This window comes from Rhipicephalus microplus, chromosome 4 (assembly GCF_043290135.1).
Source record: "Rhipicephalus microplus isolate Deutch F79 chromosome 4, USDA_Rmic, whole genome shotgun sequence".
Taxonomy (NCBI): Eukaryota; Metazoa; Arthropoda; class Arachnida; order Ixodida; family Ixodidae; genus Rhipicephalus; species Rhipicephalus microplus.
The window spans coordinates 157,907,462-157,925,091 of record NC_134703.1 but is presented as its reverse complement, the minus strand read 5'-3'; the positions used below and the strand labels follow the sequence as shown (position 1 = coordinate 157,925,091).

The 17,630-nt window shown below is 46.9% G+C and overlaps 1 protein-coding gene across 1 annotated transcript in view; it reads left to right on the top strand.

Moving 5' to 3' along the window:
* LOC119172928 (uncharacterized) overlaps positions 1-17,630 on the top strand; it is an 83,318-nt gene that overhangs the window by 18,107 nt on the left and 47,581 nt on the right. Inside the window, exon 2 of the mRNA XM_037424070.2 lies at positions 16,105-16,380. Within this exon, the coding sequence (XP_037279967.2) occupies positions 16,105-16,380 (276 nt within the window). The remainder of the gene's footprint in view (positions 1-16,104; positions 16,381-17,630) is intronic.

Below are 17,630 nucleotides of genomic sequence, written 5' to 3'. Positions count from 1 at the left end.
AATAAAGAAAAATAGTGAGACCGTAATTTAGCTAGAAAATCGTTTAGTCGCAGTGATGTACTCCTGAACGGCGAATAAAACATTCCTGTGGCTGAAACCCAGTGTAGAGGCTCCAAATGAAAAAAGATCAGGTTTTGATAAATTGCAAGCCCAGTCTTTGAAGAGGTGGTGTAAGTATGCTTCGCCTGAATAAATTGAAACGGCGACAATGTAATAAAAAATGACTGATCGTTCCCGCTTGATTACAGTAAATGCACATATGAGAATTCAATATACCTGATCTATGCAAGTAAAAATTGAGGGAGGTAACGCAGCAACGAAATTTCGTGCTGACAACTTCCATCATCCTTGAATTAGACAGGTCACTGCGCCAGGGATATAACAAGTGGTTGTACTCTGAGGAAGCCGTCAGTGCAGGGTCTGATAATTTTTGCCTGATTTTAGGTGTGCGAAATTGCGCCACCGTAATGTATACTGTATGAGGGAAAATAGGAATAATTGGTGTCGAAAGCGATGCCTTCGGAAAAGAATCAGCTATTTCGTTTAACAACAAACCTTTGTGCCCTGGTGTCCAGATTAAATGAATGCTACGGAGATGACAGGGAACCAATGATTTAAAAAGTTTCAGTATGGGTGAGCGACCAGATGCGGACAGAGAAGAGCACACTGATAATGAATCAGTTATGACTGCTACGGCTGGAATGGAAATATTTACCTTTCGCAAAGCTAACATTATTGCCATGAATTCAGCCAGAAAGACAGGAAAAAAATCTGGTAAGCGAAGTGAAAGTTACCAATCAAGTGCGGGGCAATATATTCATACGCCTGATTTTTCATGTGATTGAGATGCGTCCGTTGCTATGATGACATTTGTTGGCAGAGTACTTAAATGATCCTGCAATAAACCATTTAAAATGCCTGTAGGTAATAGCTTTGCGTGAGTTGGGAAGATAGCATGGTAAACAATTCCTGGAGAAATTTGTTGCTCAGTTAAAGGAATCAGATCAAGAAGTTGTACGTTTAGAGGCTCAAGTAACGATTGAACAAATACTATTTGTGGTTTGTGAAATCTAGGCCAATGCACAGAGAAGAATAGGTCAGGATTGGAAATACAAATAATATGTTCAGAGTTAAACGGTGCTTCATATAGTCGTAAAAGGTCTGCACAGTAAAAATGTTAAAGCGACATAATAAGGTTGACATTCGTGCTTCAAGGTATAACACTGCATTTGCAGTATACTTTGAAAGTCCTAAGCAGAGCCGTAAAGCCTCTCTTTCCAATAGAATGAGCGGCCAAAGTTTGTAGGCTGGTGCACCAGAAAAAAGAACGCAGCCAAACTCTAACACAGGTCGGGCATACATTTTATATATAATCAAAAGTGCCTTTCTTCTCATACCTGATCTAGAATTGCTCAAGCTCCGTAATACGCCCATCACGCGTACTGCTTTTGTCGCGATGTATTCAATGTGAGGGCGCCAATTTAGATGTTCATTATACATAACTCCAAGATATTGCAATGATTGTACTTGTGGGATATCTTGAAGCTTATAATTAATAGATATGTGCACGGGATCTTTGATAGAAAAAACGAGAATAGCAAATTTACCAGTATTCAGGTTTAACATAAATCCATCCAGCCAATGTTCTATTTCATTTAGATATGCTTGCAAGATAGTGTAGAGACAGTGAAAGTCATGTGTCATAGCAAAGAAAGCAATGTCATCGGCATAAACATAGGTTTTCACATCTGGATGAACGGGGATGATACTAAGCAATATGTTGAATAATACCGGAGAAAGTACTGACCCCTGAGGTACACCTCGGGTTTGCTTGTGCTTACAGGAAGAGAAACCGCCTTGATAACAATATAATTCTGTTCTACTTAAAAATTCCGTCACCCAAGCTACTATATAAGGTGGAAGTCCATGACTCCATAACTGATTACTCAAGATAGAATGCTCTCCACTATCGTATGCTTTACATATGTCTAGCGTTACTAAAGCCACAAACTGCTTTTTGTGACGGGCAATATGAATACGACTTTAAATATCTACAAGTGCTTGCCATATGAAATATCCAGATCTAAAGCAAATTTTGGAGGAACTCAACAGTTGTTTCTCGTTAATAAACCTAATTATACGACCATGAAGTACCCTTTCAATAAGTTTTACTGCATTAGCTGTTAATGCTTTCGGTCGTATGTTGCCTAAATTATAGCCTGCCCCCTGTTTCTTGAGCAATGCTATAATTTTCGCAATCTTCCATTCAGAAGGAATCCATGCTCTTCTAAAAGAATAATTGACGAGACCTAACAGATCATTCGGATATTCCCTGTGTAGTATTTTTAGCATTGTATTTGTTATTCCATCGGGCCTGGTGCTGCATTTGGCAATCTTTTCATAGCCTGATTTAATTCGGAAGTCGTTATTTCTGTGTAGTCACAGATGGTTGTTGTGTAAACCGAATTAGGAGGATGCGTTCAGAACATGTTTTCTAATTGTTCAGCTAATTGATTCAATAATTCCTGTAGTTCCTGTGAGGTGTGAACTACTGAGTCAACGTTTCCTGGTATAGGAATCTTCTTCCTACCACGAAGGAAATTGAATAAAGCACGTTTGTTATTTGATTTAGACAGGTACTCGTAATGTTCTTGGTCATATTGCTCTTTCGCTCGCGATACAATGCGTTTATATGTTGCCGCAATGAACTGATAATCCTTCCAATTTTTCGGACTCTGACTACATATAAGTCTTTTCCATGCAGCGTTTCTTGAATAAATGTAGACTGTCTATGATTTAGGCAGGAAAGGTTTTTCTTAATCATCCGATTCCACAGAAGAGTACCAGAAGGGTCTGTTCGAAATCCCCATGAAACATGATGTGAGTTGAAATCACCAGTCAGAAGGAAATCATTCTTGCAATTAGCTAAGGCAGTATCTAATTGTTGAGTATTATGCAAACCCGTTGGAAAATATGCGTTTATAAGTGAGAAAGGGCGGGGCCCTGGCAGACAGAGGTCTGTTGCCAAAATTTCACTGTCTGTGGACGTAAGCTGAAAAGCTATGCTCGCTGTGCGGCAAAATTTATTCGAGACTAGTATAATCAGACCACCTCCTAGTGATGGACGGTCTAACCGAAATGCTCTAAAAGTGTTTAAATGATAATTCCTAACATGGTTAAGCCAGGTTTCTTGTAATAAGATTATATCCGGATATAACTGATTAATTAAGCAAATTAAGTCAGTAGAAGCAGAAATCAAAGACCTACAATTGCACTGTACTACTTTCAAGGTATCTATGTTGACGAGCGAAACACTTCAGCAATGGCAGCTTCTAAAATACTCTCCTTAATAAGTTCACTGGGATTTTTGCTGCCCTTTTTAGGTTTTGTGTTTGGGCAAGGAGATATTACAGGATATCCAGTGCGCTCCTGACGCCTGAAATCTTGGTATACGTCCATTTCATTCTGATCCTCCGCGTGGGTTGACGTAGAAGGTATGGACAAAATTGGGGTTTTCTCCTCTCAGGATTGCCGCTGTGGGGCTGAATTCGGTATCTCTTTCACTGCACAAGGTGCGGACTTGGCTATTGGTACTGCTACTGCAGAAGCTAGCTGTGTCATCTGTGAGCAAAACTCTTGAGATATGCACTCACTTACACTCGTAACTATGTTTTCCAGCGCTTTCGACATCGCCTTTTCTACTGCAGCCTCAATAAGATTCAGAGTCTTCGTCTCACTTAGTTGTTTGTGCCTCGACGCGACTCCGGCATATCCAAAGGCCCTATCCTTCACAAGTGTCATTGAATCTCGCCGCAAGCAACGACGTCTGTCCATGATTTCTGGGAGTTGCGTATTCATTGGACCTTGCGGTGCAGTTCAGGTAATCGGCTGCGTGATTTCCTGCACAGAGGCAGCACTTTTCAGTTTTGGCGTTGCACTCCTTCGATGGACGGGTATCGCCACAGATGTGGCAACGTGAATTTGATTTACAGCCCCCTGCACTGTGACCAAACCGCCAACAGTTGTGACATTGGAGAGGACAAGAAGCGAGACGTTCGACTCTGAAAATGAGCAGCCATATTTTCAACTTGGATGGACAGGAAGTGCCGGCAAAGGTAGCAATAACCGACACAGTGGGGACTTTCTCACCATTAACTAATCGGTTGCATCGGTACACAGCTATGACCCCAGCATCAGACAGCCTTCCCAGAGTCTCAGCGGACGTTAATCTAGAGCCGACTCCTCGTACAATTCCCTTAGCGCACGCTAAATGAGGCGGGATAAATGCACTCACCGGGTCCGAAGCAAAGGTCTTGCATTTTAGGATGCCAGAAACGCACGAATGATCTAACGATCTGCATACCAAACCACCTCTTCCGAACTGACGAACATCACTTATCAGCTGAAAGTGCGGCGTCATGGCCTGCAACTCCACCTGGAGCGCCTTCGGGTTGTTGAGTCTAATAAATTGATCACTCGAGGGCACCAGCGCAACAGGGATGCTGCCAACACCACTGCGGAAAAATATTTCAATCGCAATTCATCATTAGGCAGAGAGGCTCACCAAGGGCTGCGCCCTTGGCCAGGAGACAAATTAGACATTAGCACTGATTCAATTGCTTAAAGAAGTAATATGCAACGTCAGCTAGTTTCAACAGGTCAAATTCACCCAAAACTCAGCCAAACCACCGTCCAAAAGAGATCGAAGGGACCAGCTCCAGCATTGTTTCCTTCGTTTAGTTTGTTTGTTTGTTTCCCAGGGATGATGGCTCATACCCACTTAGACGGATTGGCCAAGAAAGTGTAGTGCAGTTTTTCTGTGATCATTTTGACTATGTGTAATGAATTGGTATTATAATAAGACTAATGTAAAAAACAACATATAAAGAGCAAACGAAAAAAAAAGTTAAGTTGAGCAATTTTGAGATTTGAGGTGTTTTGATTACCACTTAGCTGCGTTTACTTCACTCTGCCCTGGGGAGTAATAAATAATAATTTTTTGATTGAAGATCACAAAGGTATACGCTTGTTTGCCTGAATATAATCGCAAACGGCATTGAAAGCATCCCTGTGGCAATATCCCAAAACTGAGGCAATAAAGCTTAGCGCCGTTTCCGCCGTCAATCTAACGCCTATTTTCAGAAATGGCATAACTAGTAACCTTTTTCGAAGTATAGCGTAGCAGCGACAATACAAAAAATAATGATCTAGTGATTCCATTTCTCCGCAGAAAGCACAGAGGGGTGATGTTGTCTGACCAGCTCTGTGTAGATACAGGATTAGGGGGAGAACACGACATCGAAATTTAGTAATTAAGACATTGAGTTTTCTGGACTGGCTCCAGTGGGGTTGCCATGGAAACATGAGGTGGTTATATTCTGTCTATGTAGTTACTTTTTCTATCGCATCAGTGGAGATTGCTGATTTTCGATATCTTATTGCCGTGATATATCCAACATAGCAGTATGAACAAAACTGGCCCATCAAGTGCGACTCGTGCTAAGGAATCGGCCAATTCATTTAATCTTAATCCACGTTGTCTCGGAACTCGAAGCGCGTTCTTCTTCTTCTCAGAAGAACAGTTTGTTTGTTTGTTTGTTTGTTTGTTTTCTGGGATGATGGCTCATACCCACTCAGGGGGATTGGCCAAAAAAGTGTAGTGCAGTTTTACTGTGATCATTTTAACTATATGTAAGGAATTCGTATTATAATAAGACTATTGTAAAAAAACAACAAAAAAAGAGCAAACGAGAAAAAAAAATAAAAAGTCAAGTTGAGCAATTTTGAGATTCGAGGTGTTATGATTACCACTCAGCTGCGTTTACTTCACTCTGCCCTGGGGAGTAATAAATAATAATTTTTTGATTAAAGATCACAAAGGTATGCGCTTGGTTGCCTGAACATAATCGCAAACGGCATTCAAAGCATCCCTGTGGCAATGTCCCAAAACTGAGGCACCAAAGCTTAGCGCCGTTTCCGCCGTCAATCTAACGCCTATTTTCAGAAACGGCATAACTAGTAACCTTTTTCGAAGTATAGCGTAGCCGCGACAATACAAAAAATAATGATCTAGTGATTCCATTTCTCCGCAGAATGCGCAGAGGGGTGATGTTGTCTGACCAGCTCTGTGTAGGTACAGGTTTAAGGGTGGGGGACACGACATCGAAATTTAGTAATTAAGACTTCGAGCTTTCAATGCGGGGACCGATTCTCTGCATGAGCTGCTCTTCTTCTTATGAAAAGGGCGACCCACTAGTCGGCGCTGGAGAGGACGACCCACTGTTCGTAGGCTTTGCCACAAATTTAATATCTGTTGATCTAGTCGACTTGATGGCGCTATATAAGCGCCTATCAGCGTTAAACGACAACTTTTTCTTTTTAAGATATTGACACACGTAGTGATTTCCATTGTGAGACTCTACTCTTTGGCGAATATAAGCGACTTCTTTACTGATGTACACAGCAACTTGACTTTGCTCAATGCACGATGAAAAAACGACCGATTCACAGCCTGACAGTCGAGGTATTTTTGAAAAGTACGGTTCACAAATAACGATGATGGGAAACTTGTTCTCGAAAATGAACTGTCTGAAATTCGACATTCTTGACTGTAGACCTCTGGCGTTAAACTGAATTATGGAAGCAGGCTTGACGTTTTCTCGGAAAGGCTGATGTGGTCTATGGTGCGCCACCTTGTTACTGAAGTCCAGCAAGAATTGGTTCTAGTGTGTCCAAGACTTGCAGCGCGCATTTAGCGGCAGGGATCTGTAGACTAGCAAAGCGAGTGCGAATAATACTCATTAACGACCTTAATACAGAAAAAAACTTGTACCTCTTGGGCAGATAGACTGCCTGCTGAGGGCATATTCGTTGTTGACTGTCGAAGTTGTGGTTCTGTAGACACGTGTACCCGTGGTAAAGTGGGCCAGTCAGATACAGATGTTCTCTGTTGCGCCACAGTGTCTTCCGGCAGGTCTGCACGTACTCCACCTGGTGGCGGGGGCCGGGGAGGTCGCTGTGGTCATGGCGGTGGTGGCGGCGTAAGTGAAGGCGCTTTCAGCACAGGACTGTTTTTCTTTTCTTCGAGCACCGCCATCGACGGGAACGCCATCGTTGAACAAACGTTACCGCGTGCTTTCGTGAGAATTCGTCTTTCGCCATTTGTCTCAGAATTCCCCTCTCCTTCTTGAGTACTAAGCCGTCTTTCGATGAGGTCTCGGGATTCTCGTTGCAGTTGCAGCATTTTCGGAGAGTTGCTTGGCAATCCTCTGCTTTGTAGTGTCCGGCGCAACGTGGGCATGCTTGCTTGCTGTTACACACAGCACTAACATGACCCAGTTTTAGACAGTCGTGGCACTGTAGTGGCCTTGGGATGTATGGTCGGACAACGCGATGAAAGCGACCAAATTTTACATGTGATAGGATGCAATCACCTCTGAAGGTCAACTTGATGCAGTGGGATTTGACAAGCTGGTATACTTGCAATATGTCCGTTGCCTCAGTAGCTGGCTTTATCAGCACAGGAAGGTCTGCGTACGGTATGGAAACATCAACGTCATAAATGACGCCCTTCGTCGTGTTACTATTCCGCGGAATGTAAGCACTGAGATTGATGCCTTCAAGCTCTCCGACAGTTCGCAAGGTATATAGCGCAGCCGGGTGCTCAACGTCTATGGCCAATGTACTCTTCCGTGGGTTGAGTCCAATACCCTTTATCTCATTAGGCACGATAGCTTCGAGACGCGCTGATATCACTTGCCTCCTTTTGTTCTTCAGGTTGATCGAAAAGTCGACAGGAACAAAAAGTACGGTATTGCGTTTAGAACTGCATGCAGCCTTCACGGCAGAGGCGCCAGCTGGCGAAGACGCGCCGACCATTCTCCTTTTAGCTTTACGCTTCACTGCAGGAATGATATCTTCGTCGCTGTCTTCACTACTCGCAGTGTACAGTTCAACGCTGTCACTGGCACTGTTTTCCTCCCGGCTGTTGCGCTTCCTTGAGGTTGACGTCGAAGGTGACGCCAAGTCCTGGTTGTGTACTGTGGGGCCTGGATCCATCGCTGTCCACAGGATAGCGATGACCCCCGGATAATGTGTAAATTCACAAAAAAAACACCAAACGAAAAAAGCAGCGTTTGGCCAAAAAACACTTCGTCGTCGTCTAACGAACACTAATATATTATTCTTAAAAAGTGATACTCAATTCTTGTACTTAGAACCTGAACTTTTCAACGCTAACGCTACAAGCTTATCTGGTAAGGCAACTTAGACGTGTGGCAGCTTGGGCTAGGTGGTATGACATGACGATAGGTATAGCGCGAGAACAGATCGGCGTGCCCTTCGTGTCTCTTTGCCGTGGTTCTGTTCTTGCGCTATAACTATCGTCATAGTAAGGCAAGTCTAGCTGTGATACTTTAGGAAGTAGAAGGCGTTAAATGAGATGTAATGAGGCTCAGTGAGGTCAGGAGGACAGATGATGCCTATACATTGCTACAACGTGGGCAGGTCCGTTGCTATGGTGGCTTGGCTGACACGAGAAAACGGGGGGTGGGGTTTCTGATCCACATAAATATAGCTGATAATATGCAGTAATACTATAGCATTGATGAAAGGGTACCAGGTATTGTAATTAAACGTAATAATAGATACAAGATGACGGTCATACAGGCCTACGGCACTATATCCAGCCATGTTGGCGTACTAATTAAAATCTATGAAAACGTGGAATTACCATTAAGTGAGTTAAAACAACTTTTTTTATTAAAGTGGCTAGAGCACCGAACGCGTTATTCACTTTTTTATTGATGGAAGACTTCAATGCCAAGGTATATAGAAGTAGCAGGCTGCAGACAAGTCTATAATGGAATATCGCGTCGGTACTGAAAATGCCATGGTGGAGTCATTAGTAGAATTTGCAAAACGCAATAAGTTACATATCTTCAATATTGTCACAGGATCGTGACGTGGACGAATGGAGCACACTGCGCGTCGAATAATAAATTGTTTATTTGGGCGAACCTGTGCCCAGTAAACCGAAAGTCGGACTACAGTAGCAGCCTTGGACTGATAGCGGCAAATGCAGCGTCGGCCGTCGATCAACTACTGACAAGCGGCGAAGCGCGTCACCATTTATACTCTTGCCGTGGAATGTTCTAGCGTTAGCGCTGGCGGTGGCGTAGGTTGTAGAATAATCTGTACCGTTCGCAGAGTGGGCGTGATCTTATCGAAATGATCTACTACAGTCCGGAAGCTTCTCGAAAACTGCAGACACGGTTTGCGCTGAGAATTGTGTAGTGTTTTGGGACGATAACAAAACTTGGGAAATGAAACGCGTGGCATTGCCCCCCTCTGAAAAAGGCAACGTTCCGAAGCTTTAACTAAAGATGAAGGTACAACAATAATGCAAGAAAGTACAATGAATAAATTGCGATACAATATAATACAAAAAACACTGTTTCAGTTTGTTAACGCGCATGAAACGGCTTGAGGCATGCGACATGGATGACTTCAGGTCGCGATCGGCGTCGTTGAGAGTTCGTGATGCCGTTGGGGACAACCTCGTAATCAAGTGAGCGAGACGTCGAATCACCCTGTATGGTCCGAAGTACCGTCGCAGAAGCTTTTCACTTAGTCCACGTCGGCGTATCGGCGTCCACACCCAAACACGTTCATCGAGCTGGTATTCCACGAAGCGTCGTCGAAGATTGTAACCGCGGCTGTCGGTCGTCTGCTGATTCTTGATATAAAGACGCGTGAGTTGTCGGGCTTCTTCGGCGCGTTGAAGGCACTCACTCACATCGAGGTTTTCTTCATCGGTGACGTTGGGTAACGTGGCATCCAGCGTCGTTGCCGGGCTCCTTCCGTAGAACAATTTGTATGGAGATATCTGCGTCGTCTCCTGCACTGCCGTGTTGTACGCGAAGGTCACGTACGGAAGAATGGCGTCCCACGTCTAGTGTTCGACATCGACGTACATTGCCAGCATGTCGGCGATCGTCTTGTTAAGCCGCTGGGTGAGGCCGTTGGTCTGTGGGTGGTACGCTGTCGTCCGGTGGTGGTTTGTCTGGCTGTATGCCAAGATCGCTTGAGTTAAGTTGGCAGTAAATGCCGTTCCTCTGTCGGTGATAGGAACTCCGGGGCGTCATGACGTAGGACGATATTATCGACGAAGACCATAGCTACTTTGGATGCACTGCCTTTGGGAAGGGCTTTTGTCTTGGCGTAGCGGGTGAGGTAGTCGATACCTACCAAGATCCACGTGTTTCCGAAAGCCGACGTCGGGAACAGCCCCAGTAGGTCCATACCAATCTGCTGGAAAGGGCGGCAAGGTGGTTAATTGGCTGCAGATGTCCCGCCGGCCTTGTCGGTGGCGTCTTGCATCGTTGACAGTCCCGACATGCCCTCACATAACGAGTGACGTCGGTGGTAAGACTTGGCCAGTAGTACCTTTCTTGTATCCCCGCGATCGTGCGACAAACACCGAGGTGCCCTGCCGTGGGATCGTCATGCAGGGCCTGCAGGAGTTCTGGTCGCAGAGCTGAAGGCACCACAAGGAGGTACTTAGCTCGAAGCGGTGAAAAGTTTTTCTTTTGTAGAAGACCGTTTCGCAGGAAGAACGACGCAAGTGTGCGCCTGAATACCTTCGGGACTTCGACGGTCCTGCTTTCGAGGTATTCTATTAAGGCCTTAAGTTCCGGGTCGGCCCGCTGTCGTTCAGCAAAGTCGTCGGTAGTTATCGTTCCTAAGAAGTAGTCGACATCCGGGTCGTCGGGTGGTGGTTGGTCGACAGGCGCACGAGAGAGACAGTCAGCGTCGGAGTGTTTCTCGCCAGACTTGTAAATGACAGAAATGTCATATTCTTGAAGTCTCAGGCTCCATAGTGCGAGGCGACCTGAAGGGTCCTTCAAGGTGGCAAGCCAACACAAGGCGTGGTGGTCGCTCACAACTTTGAAGGGCCTGCCGTACAGGTAGGGGCGAAATTTCGACGTAGCCCAGATGATGGCGAGGCACTCTTTTTCTGTTGTGGAATAATAAGTTTCAGCTTTGGGTAGCGATCGGCTGGCGTAACTAATAACCCTTTCAAGTCTGCCAGCCCTCTGCACAAGAACGGCGCCAAGACCTACGCTGCTTGCGTCAGTGTGTATTTCTGTCTCGGCGAATTCGTCGAAATGGGCAAGTAACGCAGGCGTCTGGAGGCGGTGTTTAAGCTCCGGGAAAGCGTGTTCCTGTGGCGTTTCCCACTTGAACTCCACGTCGGCCTTGGTAAGGTTAGTGAGAGGATCCGCGATGCGGGCGAAGTTTTTTACAAACCGCCTCTAATAGGCACACAGGCCCAGAAATCGGCGCACCGCCTTCTAGTCAGTGGACGGCGGGAAGTCGGCGATGGCGGCTGTTTTCCGTAGATCGGGACGAACTCCAGACTTCCTAATAACGTTCCCAGGAAACAAGAGCTCCTCTGCACTTTTCTGGCTTCAGTGTGAGTCCGGACGTCTTGAAGGCTTGAAGTACAGCTTCAAGGCGCCGAAGATGCTCTTCGAAACTCGAGGAAAACACAACAAGGTCGTCCAAGTACACAAGGCAAGTCTGCCACATGAATCCTGCCACTGCTGTATCCATAACGCGTTGAAAAGTTGTAGGCGCTGAGCAAAGACCGAAGGGCGTCACCTTCAACTCGAAGAGGCCGTCCGGTGTTATAAACGCTGTCTTCTCTTGGTCTCTTCGTTGACTTCGATTTGTCAATAGCCAGTCTTGAGGTCCATTGACGAAAAGTACTTGGCGTTACGGAGCCGATCAAGTGCGTCGTCTATTCGTGGTAGAGGATACACGTCCTTTCTTGTGATTTTGTTCAGGCAGCGATAATCGACGCAGAAACGTAGGGTCCCATTCTTTTTCTTCACTAACACCACGGGGGATGCCCATGGACTCTTGGATGGCTGCATATGTCATTCCGCAGCATTTCATCAACTTGTCTCTTCATGGCCTCACGTTCTCGCGTCGAAACCCTGTACAGACTCTGACGGAGTGGTCTGGCATTTTCTTCGGTTATGATGCGATGTTTCGTGATCGGGGTCTGCCGAATTTTTGATGACGACGAAAACCAATCTTCGTATTGCAGGAGCAAGGCCTTAAGCAATTCTTGCTTACGGTTCGGAAGTCTGGGATTGACATCGAAAGCTATGGGAGGGGCTTGGTTCCTCTGAGCAGGTTCCGCCAAATCGGCGAGGGCGAAAGCACTGGTGGCTTCGACAATTTCTTCGATGTATGCGACCCTTGTTCCTTTGTTCACATGCTTGTACTCATTGCTGAAATTCTTGAGCATAATCGTTGCTTTGTGCTCCCCGCAGCTCTGCAATTCCTCTTGCGACGCAAATATTTCGGGTGACCAACAGATGCTGACGGCCTTCAACGACACCTTCCAAGTCAGGTGATTTAGGAGCGCCGACTAAAATAATGACGCTTGAGCGATGCGGAATGGTGACTTGTTCTTCCAGCACATTCAAGGCATGGTTTCCTGACGGCGTGCGCGGCGGTAGTGCTTCTTCGGCGGATAACGTTATCGACTTTGTTTTTAGGTTGATGACAGCACCATGGAGCCATAAGAAGTCCATGCCAAGGATGACATCTCTCGAGCAACGCTGTAGGACTACGAAGTCTGTAGGATAAATACGGCTGGTAATGGTGACTCTCGCTGTGCAGATTCCTGCAGGCGTTACGAGATGACCTTCGGCTGTGCGGATCTCAGGGCCTTCCCAAGCTGTCCTAACTTTCTTTAACTTCGCGGCGAACGACCCACTGATGACGGAATAGTCAGCTCCAGTATAGACGAGAGTGGTCACACTGTGGCCGTGGATAAGAACGTCGAGGTCACTAGTTCGCCGTCTCGCATTACAGTTAGGCCGTGGCGTCGGGTCATGGCTGCGTCCGCGTGTTCTGCTGCTTCCATGTTGCGTCGTCAAGCCACCTTCGGTAAGTGAGCTTTTGCCGTCAGGGCTTTGCCTGGTTGGCGTTGAGTTCGGAAAGCTCCGTCGCGGCGGCGTCGTCATCGTCGGATCTTCGGTAGTTCGTCGCACAGCAACCGCACCTCCATCGGTTGCTGCCCTTAGTTTCCCGGATACGGGCTAGGAGACCGGTCCCGCGTTGGGCCAGAGTACTGCCGCGGGTGCGGTGACATGCGGCGGCTGGGCGACAGCGAACGGGGAGGACTTCGTGGTGTCCATTGAGTTCCTGTCAGGTAGTCGGTGATGTCACGTGGCCGTTCTCCTGGCTGTGGACGCGGTGCATTGATGGCGAAGCCACGCAGTCCCATCTGTCGGTACTGGCAATGGCGGTAATTGTGTCCGGCCTCGCCGCAGTGGTAGCAGAGCGGGCGGTGGTCAGGGCTGCGCCAGACGTCAGTCTTCCTCGGTGCACTGCGCTGGGCCACTGGCGAACGGTAGGACGTCAGTTGGGGTGGTGGCGGCGGTGGCGTCTGGCGACGGAAGTGCGATGGGGCAGCATTTAGGCGTGCGCGTTGAGAAGGGGCGTGGCGGCAGGCTGCAGCAGCATAGCTCATGGCTTGTAGCTGAGGCTCTTGAGACTGAGGAATGCCCAGAGATTGCTGGATCTCCTGGCGTACGACGTCCGCGATGGATCGCACGTGAGGCTGCGCTGAAGGAAGTAATTTTCGCAGCTCCTCTTGCACGATCGCTCGGATCGTCTCACGCAAGTCAGTGGTTCCAAGCCCTTGAATTCCGGCGTAGCTTGTAGACAAGAAGCTAGGGGTATATTGCCGCGTGCGCATCTCGAGCGTCTTCTCTATTGTAGTTGCTTCTGAATTGAATTCGGCGACCGTCTTTGGCGGGTTTCTGATCAGCCCGACGAAGAGTTCCTGCTTTACTGCTCGCATGAGCAGACGGACCTTCTTCTCCTCAGACATGTCGGAGTCAGCGTGGCGGAAAAGTTTAATCAAATCTTCTGTGAATAGCGCCACGTTTTCGTTTGGCATCTGCAGTGGGTTTCGAGAAGAGCTGCGGCCTTCACTTTACGCACCACACTTGCGAAAGTGGTGAGGAAGCTGGCGCGAAAAACGTCCCACGTTGTAAGGCTTCGCTCTTGATTCTCGCACCAGGTCCGAGCAGCATCTTCTAAGGCGAAATACACATGCCGGAGCTTGTCATCGTCTGTCCAGTCATTGAAGGCGGCGACGCGGTCGAACCGTTCGATCCAGCTTTCTGGGTCTTCCAGTGGTGAACCGCGGAAAGTTGGCGGCTCTTTGGGTTGTCGGAGCAGGAGTGGGGCAGGCTGCACAGGGGCGGTCATGGTTGCAGTAGTTGATGTCGGGATCCGGGTCTGTCTGGCTGATTCAAGAAGGGGCCCGTACTCTGGTTGTAGTCCCCTCTGCCGGCGGCTTGTTCGCTGTTCAGGGTTAGCGTCCGTGTCTTCTTTGCCGCTTGGGCTGGGGTCGCGGCTTGAAGGGGGCGTCCGGAACATCAAAGAAGCAGCACCTCCACCAGATGTCACGGGATCGTGACGTGGACGAATGGAGCACACTGCGTGTTGAATAATAAATTGTTTATTTGGGCGAACCTGTGTCCAGTAAACCAATAGTCGGACTACAGTAACAGCCTTGGACTTATAGCGGCGAACGCAGCGTCGGCTGTTGATCAACTACTGACAAGCGGCGAAGCGCGTCAGCATTTATACTCTTGCCGTGGAATGTTCTAGCGTTAGCGCTGGCGGTGGCGTAGGTTCCAGAACAATCTGTACCGTTCGCACAGTGGGCGTGGTCTTATCGAAATGATCTACTACAGTCCGGAACCTTCTCGAAAACTGCAGGCGCGGTTTGTACTGAGAATGGTGTAGTGTTTGGCACGATAACAAAACTGGGGAAATGGAACGCGTGGCAATATCTTCCACCGAAAACGAGTGAATTGTCAATGAATATGCAGGAGCCGAAAGGGCTAAAGCAAAAATGAAATAGACTTTACATTGAGTACATACCCAGAAATCGTGAAGGATGCGGCAGCGCTTGACAAGGTGCGGCGCGACGATCATAAACTGGTGGGGTCTCGAATCCGCCAAGACTTGAAGAAGGAACTGCAGAAACTGACGCATATGAAGCCAATCACTGAGCTAGCGCTGAGATATAAAGTACGGGAATGGTGGTTGGCATTTCAGGTAAAATAACTTTATGTTACAGCGCAGCGTAACTAACACTCATTGGGTTTTGTATGGCCAACTGCTACACATAAATTTTTAGGGCCTACGAATTTCTGTAAGTGTTAAGGTTGTTTTTTACAATACAATAGCTGGTGGGCCGATCAAGTACGAGCGCAGAGCGACAAACAAATGATACGCGTGCAACGCTTTTGGATTAATATTTGAATACGAAACAACTGTTTTATAGTCATTATGGGAAGTGATTGTCGCACGTTAGTATGACTTTCAAGACAAAAGTTCAATTGTGCATGGCGGTGAGCGACCTATTTCTATCTTTCAGGCCTGTCCAGACGAGGCGAAAGGTTGCCGTGCTATAGGCAAAATCAGGCATGTTGTGCGATGTGTCAATTGTCACATGGGACGCCATAATCACAGATGTTCGTCACAAAAAGAGATAAAAAATTTAGGGGAAAACTGAGAGATTTATGGTTCACATAGGCCTTAAGCCTGTAAGTGAGAAACAGTAGATTAATGAGGAGCCAATCTAGTTCGACACAGGTAGACACATTCGAGGTTGCCAATACTAAAAAAGCACCATAGTGAATAAGGTTGCTGCGTGAAATTTGCAATTTTCACATATGGATCTCAACCTAGACATCCGTCTCTGGAAGAATGGCGTTCCCACGCCTTTATGAATGTACAAAAGGCATTGCTAAATAATACGCATGATTAGCGCTGAGTTTGAGCTTTAAGTGCATTCGTTGATGCTGTAAGTTAATATAGTTGACTTGAACGGTTCCTAAATATCGCATTCTCTCCCCTCGTCTCTTCCTTGCGCTGGAGTTCATGCACACGTAGACACGCACGCGTGCTCACTGTAAAAATAAATATCTCCAGTGCGAGTAGAATAACTGTTCCCATATTATACCGACACAATGATGGTTCTCTGTTAACATAAAACCGCAGGCGACGGCGTCCAAGGTGATACCAACGGCGCGTTGGGCCATCTCAGAGTTCCGCCGCGGCCGCGCCTTGCTACAGGGCACTGACACCGTGGATGGCATCGAGAGTGTCACGTGGTGCTTCGCAGCCTGTCTCAAGGTTCCCACGTGTCGCGCCTTCAACTACGGCAAGGGGGGCTGCCAGATGCTGCAGCAGGAACTCTGCCATCAGGCTGGACTCAAGCTAACCCCAGATCCACGCCTCAACTACTACGACTTGCAGGAGCGCGCCCTAGACGAGGTGAGCTGACGCTTCACGTCCAGTTTCAAAAAGCGACAGAGAAGCGTTAGGAAGAAACCAAAGCACTCAATGAAGTTAAGGTCTTTAGAGTGAACGCGTGATAAAGTAGCCGTAGGGGCAGACTGTTGCCGCGAATGGCCAAAAATTGCAGTCACAGCTGCCTGAATGATGTAAAATGCCTTTTCCATTACAATTGTCAGTCAAGTGCATTTGTACTCTCCATAATTATGTAAACCTTTTAAAGAACGCTGTCTTCATTGATACGGTTTTAATTTGTTGACGATGCCGGTACTGAAATTGCTGGTAGGATTGATTGATTGATTGATTTTGGCTGATTGATTGAAATAACTCAATGAAGATCCTGCAAGGCGCGCCCTAGCATGCAGTAGGCAACTGCCACGACGCTACCGGCAGGCTCTGTAGGGCACTTCACGGGCCTGCTGGAGAGAACATAGCTGGTAATCAGAAAAATAAGACGGTAATTAAGGGAAGTTTTCTGCAGATTTTGTCTCCGTTCGGTGGACGCTGGAAGTGGGTCTTGATAAACAGTCACGCTATGGAGGCTAAACGTAATTTGTGGCACCTACGGGTATGTACCAGGCCGTCTCCTCAAAAATGGTCGTTATAATAAAACGTGGATGTGTCACAGAAACTCAATATATCCCACTACCCTCCTTTTAACACTGAATACAAACAATGGATGAATGAATATATGGATGTATGAACTTTAGGGTCCACCGAAACACGCCTTAGCAAATTGTGGGCTTCTGCCACGTCGAAACAGAAAAACGAAGTCTCTCGGATGTTGTGCGGGACTGCCCGCAACTGATCTGCGAGTCTAGAGCTGGTAATAGCACGTGTATTCTTCATTTTATCGTGTGATGACTTCATCAGAGTGTAACGTGGGGCACTACCAGAACATGAGTTGCAAGTTAGCAATATCAGCGCAGAAGGAACTTGTATTGGTTCTAGTTCGGGATATATCTGTAGGTTGAGGGTGGGTCTCGACCTGAAAAAGCCTGAGTGTAAGGGCCGCAGATCTACTTAGTTTTTGTTTAGTGAAGGGTATTGTCTCCACACAGGGTTAAAGTGTTTTGTCCATTCGTTGTATACACGGTGAAAGGGTCTCGGTACTCCGAAACGTCATCGACACGCCCCCCTATAGCAACGCGGTTTGCTAGTCCTCACGCTGATATGTGAACTGACTTGTTGAGATTCTGTGGCGCTCCTTCAATGCGTTTAATGTGCTG